At 61.1% G+C, this 10919-nt stretch overlaps 1 protein-coding gene across 6 annotated transcripts; it reads right to left on the reverse strand.

Moving 5' to 3' along the window:
* Window positions 1–8: 8 nt before the first annotated feature.
* Window positions 9–10609, reverse strand: LOC113978651 (calcium/calmodulin-dependent protein kinase type IV-like). 6 transcript variants are annotated; one of them, XM_027705765.1, is made up of 12 exons: window positions 10542–10609; window positions 10037–10120; window positions 7013–7091; window positions 6613–6675; window positions 4245–4327; window positions 4075–4147; window positions 3515–3605; window positions 3343–3417; window positions 3081–3156; window positions 2869–2995; window positions 2637–2789; window positions 9–2054 (listed from the first exon to the last, which is right to left on the reverse strand). In XM_027705765.1, the coding sequence occupies exons 2-12, from the start codon at window positions 10051–10053 to the stop codon at window positions 1839–1841; spliced, it is 1053 nt and encodes a 350-aa protein (XP_027561566.1). In that variant the 5' UTR covers window positions 10054–10120; window positions 10542–10609; the 3' UTR covers window positions 9–1838. The 6 variants fall into 6 exon arrangements, with proteins under 6 accessions (XP_027561566.1, XP_027561562.1, XP_027561563.1 ...); XM_027705761.1 differs by having other exon boundaries at window positions 9993–10120; window positions 10542–10603; XM_027705762.1 differs by having other exon boundaries at window positions 9993–10123; window positions 10542–10603.
* Window positions 10610–10919: the final 310 nt, after the last annotated feature.

The following is a 10919-nucleotide window of genomic DNA, read 5'->3' on the forward strand; positions in this document are numbered from 1 at the left end:
GCTCAGCAATGTCACTCAGCCATTCCCAGCACCAGTCCCTGCTTCCCAGGCTCTGGGGGTGCTGAGCACTCCAGCCTGGTCCTGCAAGGTGCTTTAATCAGTCTTTCATGTCAAAGGATATAAAACAGTCTTTAAAACCCGGGTTAATAAACAACAAGGTTCAAGGTGGGGTTCTGGTCCCACTGGAGCACATGGAGACAACACGGAGCTGGAAGGACACAACAAAGGGTGGGACAGAGGCTGGAGATGAGAACACACTGCAAAGGTCAGCCCTCGGTATTAGAAAAAGGAGAGAAAAAACTTGCCCCTGCTGCAAAATGCAAAGAAAAAGGGATAATTTCCTGGTGCTGCAGCATCCCACGGGCTCAGTGTCCACGTCCTCCCCCGTGACATCCCACACAGGTACAACTCAGTTAAAAAAAGGCCAGTTCTGCTCAAGACATAATATTTTTCCAAGTAAAACCCCCCCCTGAACATCCTATTTCTCCTCTGTGTTTGGCTTTACAAGCTCCCTAAACATCACTGAGCTCCACACGGTGGATCAGCCCTTCCACGGAGCCCTTTTGATTTCTGCCTGTGCTGCAAATAAACACAAAATCCTCATGCCACGTTTTCCTCCTGTGCTCTGATGGCCCTGCTGACCCTGCTCTGTCACCCCTGGGCCCGTCACCGCGGCTTCAGCTTCGGCAAAACACCCATTTTGGGGCGTTTTTGCCCCTCCTGTATCAGCTGTTCAGTTCTGCACCCCTGTCCTGGGGGATTGAACCTCCTGCACACACTGACTCTCCTCCAGGTGGGGTTTTGCCCTGAACACGCTGCTATAAACCCAGACCGTGGGGGTGCAGGCCATGGACTGCCTCAGGAATCAAACCTTGCTGGACCCCCCCAAGCTGGGGCTGTGCAGCTGCCAGCTCTCTGTAATTCCCAGGTGGAATATGGCTTTTCCTGTCTGGTCACTTGTTCTGTATTAAAATCTGAAAATGCTCGGTAAGTGCTGCCTAGAAAATTTCTTTTCAAGAGGTTTGTTCCCTGATTTCGTTAAAAAACAAACAAACAACCCAAGTAGGTATAAACTCATTTTCCTCCCTCAGGGCACAGCAGTTACAGCCTCCCACAAAGCACCCTAGAAAGGGTTGCTTGTTCTTCCTTAAAACTGTTGTGTAAATGCTGACCTGGAGTGCCAAGGAGAGGCCAGACCAGCATTCCCAGTTCCACGACAACCCCACCACCACCATGAATCCACAGCGAGACGAGGTGGGAACACACAAAACCAGGTGGAAGAAAAACAAATTGGAGGTCAGCCGCCAACTAGGGATGGCAAGGGAACCACTGGCACACACTTTTCTCCAGAGAGGATCAAAAATCTGGGTTCAGAGGCTCCTGAAACCTCGTCTAACACAGCAGCAAACCCCCAGCTGGGCCTGGTGACAGCACTGGAGACATCACAGCAAGGGGCAGCAATAATCTAAAGAGATAAACCTCCCAGGACTATTTACAGGAACGTACAAACCCCTCAAAGACAACCCACTGCCTCTGGAGGGGAGGGGAGAGAAATCCTTTGTGCCGCTCTTTGCTCCTCGTTTTTAAGCCACTTGGGACCTTTCCAAGCCCGGAGACCGTGGGAAGAGGAGTCACATCCCAGGAGTCACATCCCAGCCCCGCCCGGTCCCCCCGGAGCCAGGTGGGCACAGACACGCATGGACAGGACCGGGACGACTCACGGGAACAGGACACAAAAGAAGGACGTCCCACAGTTCAAACCACGGGCTCGGGGCTCTCACGGCCCCCCCCGGCTCCCCCCGGGGCTCGGCGGGTGTTGGTGGTGGAAGGTGACCCCGTTAGCTCTGGCAGCCGGCGCCGGGCAGGGGCACGGGGGGCACGGCGGGGTGGTCGCTCTGGAACACGCCGAGGTCCTCGCTGGCCGTGGTGGCTCCGGGGCCGGCGGTCCCCGAGCCCTGGGGCGGGTGGGGGCCCCGGGGACCCCCCTGGCTGCGCCCGTCGTGGTGCCCGTGGTTGCCCAGGCGGCTGGAGGCCACCACGGCCTTCATGGCAGCCTGTGGCAAAGGCACGAGGGGCACAGGGTCACAGAAATGCAGAGTCACAGAACACCCCGAGCTGGAAGGGACCCACAAGGACCAGCCATGTCCAACCCCTGCCCCTGCCCAGGACACCCCAACAATCCCACTCTGTCCCCCAGAGCGTTGTCCAGACCCTCCTGGAGCTCTGGCAGCCTTGGGGCCATGCCCACTGCCCTGGGGAGCCTGGTCGGTGCCCACCACCCTCTGGGGGAAGGAGCTTTTCCAGATGTCCATCCCAACCCCCCATATCCAGCCCCAGCCGGTTCCTTTGGGCACTGAGTGGTCGTTAGCAGGTCTTCGGCAGAATTCTCCCCTCCAAAGCCACTCTCAAAGCCCCGAGCAGTGAAAGGGGAGGTGGCAGCCCAGCCCTTCCCCTCTGGCCATGCTTTTCCCTGCAGCAGCTCCATCAACCTTCACCACCTTCCACACCTGCACTGTCACATGTCACTCTGCTTGGGGTGGGGGGTCCACAACCCCACTGACAACGGCTCTGGGTGGCCCCAGCCCTTTGCCCGAGGAGACACGACCATCCCCAGGGGGTTGGGTGCCCCTTCTCACCTTCAGTTTCCTCCTGGCATTGAATTCCTGCAGCTTCTTCTGCGTGCTGTCCATGTGAGCAAACTTAGCGGCTTTCCCGGTGACCCAGGGGTGCTCCAGGGCCTGGTAGACCGTCAGCCTCTTCTGGGGGTCCAAAACGATCAGTTTTCTGACCTAAAAGGTGACAAAAACGCCCCAGGTTTGGGCTGAGCCGAGGCCTTGCCCCTGAGCTCCCCAGGGCCGCCCCGCTCACCAGGTCCTTGGCGTTGGGGGACACCTCGTCCCACCACGGGGACACGAACTCGTAGTCGCAGGTGAGGATGCGGCTGTACATGTACTGGTCCCCCCGGGGGTCGAAGAAGGGCTCAAAGCCACAGAGCCTGTTGAGGGGTGGGTTGAGAGGAGCTGTGGGATGGGGTGGGACAAACCCTCCCGGCCCCGGTTCCACCCCGCAGAGGCACTCACAGGATGTAGGTGATGACGCCCACGCTCCACATGTCCACTTCAGGGCCGTAGGGGCACCCGTGGAGGATTTCGGGGGCTGGAAGCAGAGGATTTGGGGGTTCAAACACACCCCCCACCCGGCACGGGGGGAGCCTCACGGCAGAGGAAACGCCTCCTGGGCACCGACGGCGTCCCTGGCACAGCCACCAGCAACCCCTGCACGGCCTCAGGCAGGGAAGGGCCCCCCCAGACCCCCCTCCCAGCCCAGCCCCACCCCGCTCACCGCAGTACCCCGGCGTCCCGCAGACCGTTTTCATGGTGTCCTGCTCGTCCACGATCTTGGAGAGCCCGAAGTCACCTTGGAGGGACAGAGGGAAGCAGCGCTGCCATCAGGGAGAGGCACCAGGAACCCCCCCCTCGTGCCACGACCCCCCCAGCAGGGCCCCCAGACCCACCGATTTTGAGGGGCGCGTCGGGGGACAGGTCTGCGTAGAGCAGGTTCTCCGGCTTCAGGTCCCGGTGGACGACCCCGTTTTCGTGCAAATACTGCACAGAGGGAAAAAAGCGAGATGAGGGAAGGAAGGGAACGGACTCGGACAGAATTTGGGAGGTGGCAGCAGCAACTGGGGACCCGTAACAAACCCAGGACTGACTCGCCCGGGGGGTCCTTTGGGAACAGCCCTCACGGAGGGTCATGGGGGGGTCTGGGGAGGACGTTTCCAGTTAGGAGTTCCCATTTTTAAACCCTCCTGTTTCCATAGAAACCCCACCTCCAGCAGACCCGGGATGCAGAGCAGCACTGACCTTCCTCCCTTCTCCCCTTCACCCCCCCTAACAGTGGATCCACCTTGCAGAGGTGCCTGTGGAAGGCCAAGGCTGAGCGGGCAAATGCCTCCCCCAGGGGTATTTGGGATGGGTGCAGCTCTGGGTGCCTCTCCCCGGGGATATTTGGGTGCAGCCCCCACAGTGACACCCCAAGCCCCCCGTGGGACCCCCTCCCTGAAAGACCCGTTACCGAAACTGCCTCCAAGATCTGCTTGACCACGTGAGCCGCGTCCCGCTCGCTGTAGAACCCCCTCTCCACGATCCTGGGGGCACACGGGACCATCAGCCCCCTCCATCCCCATCCTCCCCCCGCCATCCGTGGGGGGGATCCCCATCCTGGGGACCCCAGGCTGGACATACCTGTCAAAGAGCTCTCCCCCCGTCACCAGCTCCAGGACGAGCGCGATCTCCGAGGGCGTCTCGAAAATCTCCTTCAGCTTGATCTGGAAAGGGCGACAGGAGGGGGGTGGGATGTGGATGAGGGATGTGGGATCCGCATCCCAGCTGTGCTGGGAGGAGCATTTGACCACCAGGGGAGAAGGGTTGTTTCAGGGCAACCAGCACCAGTTTCCCCTCCTTGCCTCTGGATTTGTTTAAACACGAATTGTTTTAAGTGTTTGCAGCAGCCCTGCTCACTTCACACAGATTGAAGATAAATCTGGGAACGGGAGGAGCCCCGGTGCCTTTATCCTCTTCATGTCTCCGAGCTCGTTTACCAGAGGAGGAGCTCCCTGAGAGAGGTTTAATTTCGCAGCCTCGGTGCCTCTGCCCAGCCCTGCCTCCATCCCGTGGGATGAATCCTGCACATCCCCCTGGGCCGGGGTGCAGGAGACACAGACAGAGCCCCACGGGATCCACTCTAAGACTGAACTGTCCCTGGGACTGTTCTGCAGCAGAAGAGGCACCAACCAGTGTTTTCCTCCTGAGTTTTGTGTCTCAGCTCCCACACGGGCCGAGCCCTTTGTGCCGCCCCAGCCCATCTGGAATCGACGATTCTCTCTCAAAACAGCGACGTCAAAATGCAATTTTGCCTTTTTTTTTTTTTTAATGGAAACCCAAGAATTTCATGCTTCTTAAGGCTTTTGTGACACCACGAATTTCATGGGGCTTTAATCATTCCCTTCCCAGGCTGGGTGACAAGCCGTGAGCCCCCGCGGGGTGAGAGACACTATGTGGCAGCTTATTGCATTAGAATAATACACGGAGCACTATAATTTTCCCATTAACTTCAAAAGTTTACAATCCTATTATCAGCCGCTGTCGAGGTCGGTGCCGCACGATAGCGAGAGCGGAGACGGCTCCGGCGTCAATAATGGAACAGAGCAGCTCCTCTTCAACAATCACTTGAACTTGGGATGAGCAGAACCCTACAGAAACCTCGGGGATTTAAATATTCAAAGTGGCTGGATCCTCCTCCACGGCTGGTGGAGCCGCTGCCTGCAGAGGGGAGGAGGAGGGAAGGCAGAAATTGGATTTTCTGTTGTGTTTCTGATAACACATCAGAGAGGAGCCTCTTCCCATCCACGGCCAGGATCAGCTGGGCTGCTCTGAGCAGGTGATCCCCACCCTGGCTGTTATCCCTGCATCTGCCCTGGCACTGGGGGAATGTCTCCATGGAAAAGGCTGAAGCACCAAACTGCCCCAAAACACTGTAACACCCCAAGGCAGGCCCACACCCAGCTGGCTGAGGGGCTTAGGGACATCCCAGCCCCAGCATTTTTCCCCCGTTATTCCTGGGTTTGGATATGTTGGATTTCTCTTGGCTTCATTTCTTTGCATCGAGGTTTTAGGGCTCCTCCAGAGAGCAAAGCTGGGCTGGAAGCAACTGTGCCCTGGGTTTGGGGGACGTGCAGCTTGGGCAGGAGCAGCCAGTGGAAGACAAGGTCCCAGTGAGATCCCAGCAACGTCCCAGTGACATCCCAGCAGTGTCCCAGTGACATCCCAGCAGTGTCCCAGCCGCAGTCCCAACGGGAGCGGGGCCTGTCCCACCCTGGCCCTCAGCCCCACTGCAGCTGCCAGGCAGCTTTTTTGTGCCACTTCTGTAACTCAGGTGCTCTCCAAGACGCTTTTGCAATTTTCCAGTGGAACTAATCAGGCGGGAATAAGCCTTTCTGGGGAGGTGGGGGGGCGGTGGCACGGAGCCCCCCAGCCCCATCCACCCTCCCGTTATCCCCCGGGCGCTGAGCAAGGACAGGCAGGGGAGGGACACGGCCCCAGCCCCCCGGCCCTGGCCTCCCCTTTTATCTCCCCTCGCAGGATTCATTACAGACGGGCAATTTTCTGTGGGATTCATTTGATCTCCTCGGTGGAAATTGCTTACTGAATGGAAATCTCAGGCCAGGGGATTCAGGAGGGGGGGAGGAGGAGGATGGAGAGTCCTTGATATCAGAGGTGGGAGCTCAAAGGAGCTGCAAGGACCAGGAATTTTATGTGGCAGCGAGTGGGGAGTTACCTGGACCCTGTCTGGGAGGCAGGGAGGGCACAGGGGGTGCAGGGAGGGGACAGGGGTTGCAGGGAGGGGACAGGGGTTGCAGGAAGGGGACAGGGGGTGCAGGGAGGGTTTCCCATGGGGCGATGGGTTCATCCTGCACCGGGATGGGATGAGGACAAGGACATCCCAGCTCTTCCCTCAGCACTGGGCTGCCTGTGGGCAGAGTTAAGGGGAAACCAGGAGCCCTGGACCCGACCCAAAGGGAGCTGGGAGCTGGGTCAGGGGGGTTGTACTCACGATGTTGGGGTGTGAGAGCCTCAGCAGGACCCCAATCTCCGTCCTCACGATCTTTTTGTCGATCTGGAAAGCAGAGCCCACACAGAGGTTGTGTCACCTGTGCTACTGGGCCTGAGTCTGGCCCCCCATCAGAGACCCTCCCTCAGTACGTTCCCATGTCTGTCCTAGGGCCTGTTTCCACAGAAAAATGCCCCCAGTGCCCCCCTGCTGCACCCCCAGCCCAAACCCCAGCGGTTTCGGCCACCTGGGACCCCCCAGACCACGGGAGTGATGCCCAGTGACAGCCCCGTGCCCGTCCTGGTGCTTTGGCAGGGAGGGGGGGACTCCCTCCCACTGCATCCCCCCACCCTGAGCCCCCCACCTGCAGTCCCCCCATAAACCCCCCCACACACACACTCACCGTCTTCTTCAGGATCTTGGCAGCGTAGGGCGCTCCTGTTCCCTTCTCCTGGCAGCTGAACACCACCGAGGTGGCTCCCCTGGGAGGGCATGGGGGGCGTGAGGCTGGGACAGGGCAGGGGGTCCCACTCTCCCTGTGCCCCTCACCAGCACCTTTGCCAGTGTCAGGTCCTGGGAGCTCAGTGTGGGTCCCCCTCTTATGGATCCCCCCTTTACGGATCCCCCTCTTATGGATCCCCCTCTTATGGATCCCCCTCTTATGGATCCTCCTGCACCTCCCTCCTTGTACATCCCCATCCTCGTGCACTCCCCCCCCTCAATTCCTGCATCCCCTTCCTGCATCCCTCTCCTGCATCCCCCTCCTCCTGCACCCCCTCCCGCATCATTCCCGGCTTTTTCCGGGCCAAAGCCATTGTAATTAAACCCGAGTCCTACAGGGGGTTTAAATCCTTAAGCGGCTTTCCCGACAGGACGGAGCCGCCGTGGCCCCGCTCTCGGGGACAGCAGGGATGGTGCCAGGGCCCCCGCCCTGTCCCCACGGCCACGGCAGCCCCTGTCACCACCACACACCTCCCGGCCGGGCTGAACGGTGACACGGGGACTGTTCCCTCCCCACCCCCGCGGTGCCCTCAGCCCGCGGCGATCTCAGATCGAGTTAATCACGTTTTCTGAGCGCTGGACGGTGAAATCAGCCCCGTCGTCGCTCGGGGCCATTCCGGGGCTCATTTGCAATTCCATCTCCCTGCCTGGCTCCTGGAGCACATTAATTCCTGCCCCCGAGTAATCGGCCGCGTTTTACTGCACTTTGGCTTCGCCGCCTTCTGGGACGGAGCTCAGGCTGTGCCAGGAGGTGCCCGGCAACCCCCCTGCCCGTACCCTCGGGCTGGCAAGAACAGACACCCAAACCCACCGACTTCCACACCAAAACCTCCCCCCAGCCCAAACCTGCCCCCGGGCAGGGCTGCGCGACCTCCACCGTAACCCCTCCCGCGCTCCCGGGTGCTCTCCTGAAAGAGGGATTTGCCTTCAAACCCAGAGCAGATTTTGCGACTCATCCGGCTGAATTTGGGAATGGTGTTCCCATGGCAACGGCAGAGCCGGGTACCGAGTTCCACCGGGATGCTGCGGGGCCCGGGGGGAGCAAACCCCAGACCCGGCCTCGTTTCAAAACATTTTCATCCCTTCGCCCAACGCTTTCCATGAAATTCTACTTTGCACACAAAGAGCGATTTGGAAGCAGGTTGTTGCCTCTGGGAGGGGAGAGGTGGCCACCGCCTGCTCGAGCTCGGGAAAACGGGCAAAAGCTGCGACTTGAACCCAAAATGGCACCGCTGCTGCTGTCACCACCACGACAATGCGCTTCCAGTAGGACAGGCCAGGAGGTTTTCTCCTAATTTCCCAGCCGGGCTGGATGCAGGGACAGGACCCTCCACCCCCTCGCCAGCAGCTGAATCCCAGCCCGGACCCGTCGCCCTCCCGCCGGATTTTTCCGCACGGACAATTCCCAGCCTGATTGCCGCCGCTAACGAGATCATTTAGGAGTGCTCGGATCATTTAGGAGCGCTCGGCTCGGCGTTTAGGAGGAGCCGGAGCGGCTCCTGTGCCCGCTGTGCCCGCGGCTGCCCCTCACATTCCCCCAATTACGGCCGCGGTTGGATTTGCGCCGGAATTCGCTACACCCCCGACCCCGCTCAAGGCCTCGAATAAATAGCCCCAATCAACCTTGGCTGGACAGGAGATAATTGCATTTGCTTTCCAGATGAACTGGAAAATGTCGAACAATGGGATTTGCCCAGACCGGCATGTGCAGGGAGGGAAGGCCGGGAGCAGCCCCAGGCTGGGGCCTCCCCGCTGCCACCCCATCCCTCCCCGGCTCCCTCCATCCCTCTCCTGCTCCCTGGGGCTTCCTGGCCACAGCTGGATCCAGCCTTGCCAGGAGAGGCACTAAGGGAAAGCTGTGCACGGTGAGTGGGCTCCCAGTGCCCCAGATCCCACCTGGATCCGGGCGTGTGGCCGTGAGTGGGTGGCTCCAAGACTGAGACCCGTGTGATTTCAAACTGGATGGACGGATGGATGGATTGATTCCAGGGGCTCCAGGCCTGTCCCTCTGTCCTACATCCATCTCTGCAGGGCTGGGAACTGCCAAGCCCTGGGCTGACTTGGCCACACCTCAACAAGAGCTCTTAAATTCCTGCTTTTACCAAAACTGTTCTTTGTCAGGATCCTCTGCCAAAGGCAACCCAGGGCAGCTGGGACTGGCCCGGCTTGAACCACCAAACCCACCTGCACATCCTGGAGCCCCCCCCAACAGGACCATCAACCTTCCCAGCTTCCAGGGGGGCTCCCAGCACCCCTTTGCACCCCCCACCCCGGGGGGCACTGGGACACCTCCCCCGGGATCACAATCAGTGCCTTTGGACGGGTTTTCCAAGCCAGGGGGGACAAATCCAGACCTGGGAATCCAAAGCCTGTGTCCCTTTGTGGGGGCTGGCACTGCCTGTCTTTTGCAGGGGGTGCTGCAGGCGGAACCCTCATGGCCCAACCCCAGAGCCTTGGGGTGCTCAGAGGGGACCTGGGTGTCCCCATGATCCCACTCCCCACCACGGGTGAGGAACATCCAGCTGCACACGGACAGGGACCCCAGGCCCACCCTGCCAGCCCCCCCTGATGCTCCCAGACCGCGGCTGCAGCGTCACAAACCAAGGCCCAGGTTACGTGTGAGGGGAGGGTCTGCCACAGTCCACCCTCCCCAGTCCATCCTTCCATCTTCCCATCCCTCCCTGCATCCCTTCATCATTCCCCATGAATCCCTCTGACCCCTTCTGTATCCCTCCACCCCTTCCCACGTCCCTCCATTCCTCCCCACATCCTTCCACCCCTCCCCTCACCAGGCCCGTCCCTGCCCCGACCAGGACACGCTCCCATCCCGGGGGGTCTTCTGCCCCCACCCAGTCCCTCCCAGTCCCCCTCCCAGCCCGTACCGTCCCAGCTCGGGGCCCACGACGTAGAAATCTTCCAGGGCCACCTCGCGGTGGGATCCATCGATCCAGAACTCGCTCTCGCTCTTGGAGGACGGCATGGTGGCCCGGGGGTGGCGAGCTCCCGCCAGCTGCTGGCAAGGGGAGACCCCGGCATGGCCACGGCCCCCCCTCCCCCGGAGCGCCCAGATGGCCCCGGGAAAACCAGCGGCCGGGATTATCGAGCGTGGAACCACGGCCGCAAATCCCCTTCCCACCAGGCACGTACGCTGCCTTTTCCGAGATAATACCCCCGTTCCCCCCCCCCCGCTGTGTCCTGTGTCCCCCCACGGCTTTTCCCACCGCCCTCCTCCCCCTTTCCCGCCCCATCCCCACCTTCCCGGGGATCCCCGGGCTTTGCGGAGCCCGGCAGGCCGGAGGCTGCACCCACGGGCCGGCACGTTGGGTGTTTGCACCCCGATTCGTGCAGCCACCCCTAAACCCCCCCTCGGCCCCCCCGCCCGCCCCCGCAGCCCCGGCAATTTTGGGGTGGGGTCGGGGCCCAGCACGTACCGTTACCTGCGGCGTCGCTCGTGGCCCCCCCGGCGCTGCCTCATCCCCGGCGCGGGGGGTCCTGAGCCCCCGCCCGCCCCGGGGCTGGTCCTGAGCCCGGCCGCGGCCCCCTCGGGCCCGGGCGGCCCCCGCCGCTCCCCAAAACCGAGCGGTCACGGCTCAGATCCTTGGCCGGGTTTCACAGGGCGCCGAGCGGCGCTGGGATGGAGGGATGGGAGGAGGCAGGGATGGAGGGATGCCGGGATGGAGGGATGCCGGGATGCAGGAAGCAGGGATGCCGGGCAGCGCGGGTGCAGGGATGGGAGGATGAAGGGATGGGAGGATGAAGGGATGGGAGGATGCAGGGATGGGAGGATGAAGGGATGGGAGGCTGCCGAG

Source organism: Neopelma chrysocephalum, unplaced genomic scaffold (genome assembly GCF_003984885.1).
Source record: "Neopelma chrysocephalum unplaced genomic scaffold, ASM398488v2 Primary Assembly neopelma1_348, whole genome shotgun sequence".
Taxonomy (NCBI): domain Eukaryota; kingdom Metazoa; phylum Chordata; class Aves; order Passeriformes; family Pipridae; genus Neopelma; species Neopelma chrysocephalum.

What these genes read in the sequence shown, in the direction of transcription:
- LOC113978651 (XM_027705760.1), bottom strand. Translation starts at nt 8,066, where the DNA reads ATGAGTCGCAAAATCTGCTCTGGGTTTGAAGGCAAATCCCTCTTTCAG. An exon ending in CCAAGATCCTGAAGAAGACG is followed by an intron (nt 6,676 to 7,012) that starts GTGAGTGTGTGT and finishes TCTGCTTTCCAG; the next exon opens with ATCGACAAAAAGATCGTGAG. An exon ending in AGATCTTGGAGGCAGTTTCG is followed by an intron (nt 3,606 to 4,074) that starts GTAACGGGTCTT and finishes CCCTCTGTGCAG; the next exon opens with TATTTGCACGAAAACGGGGT.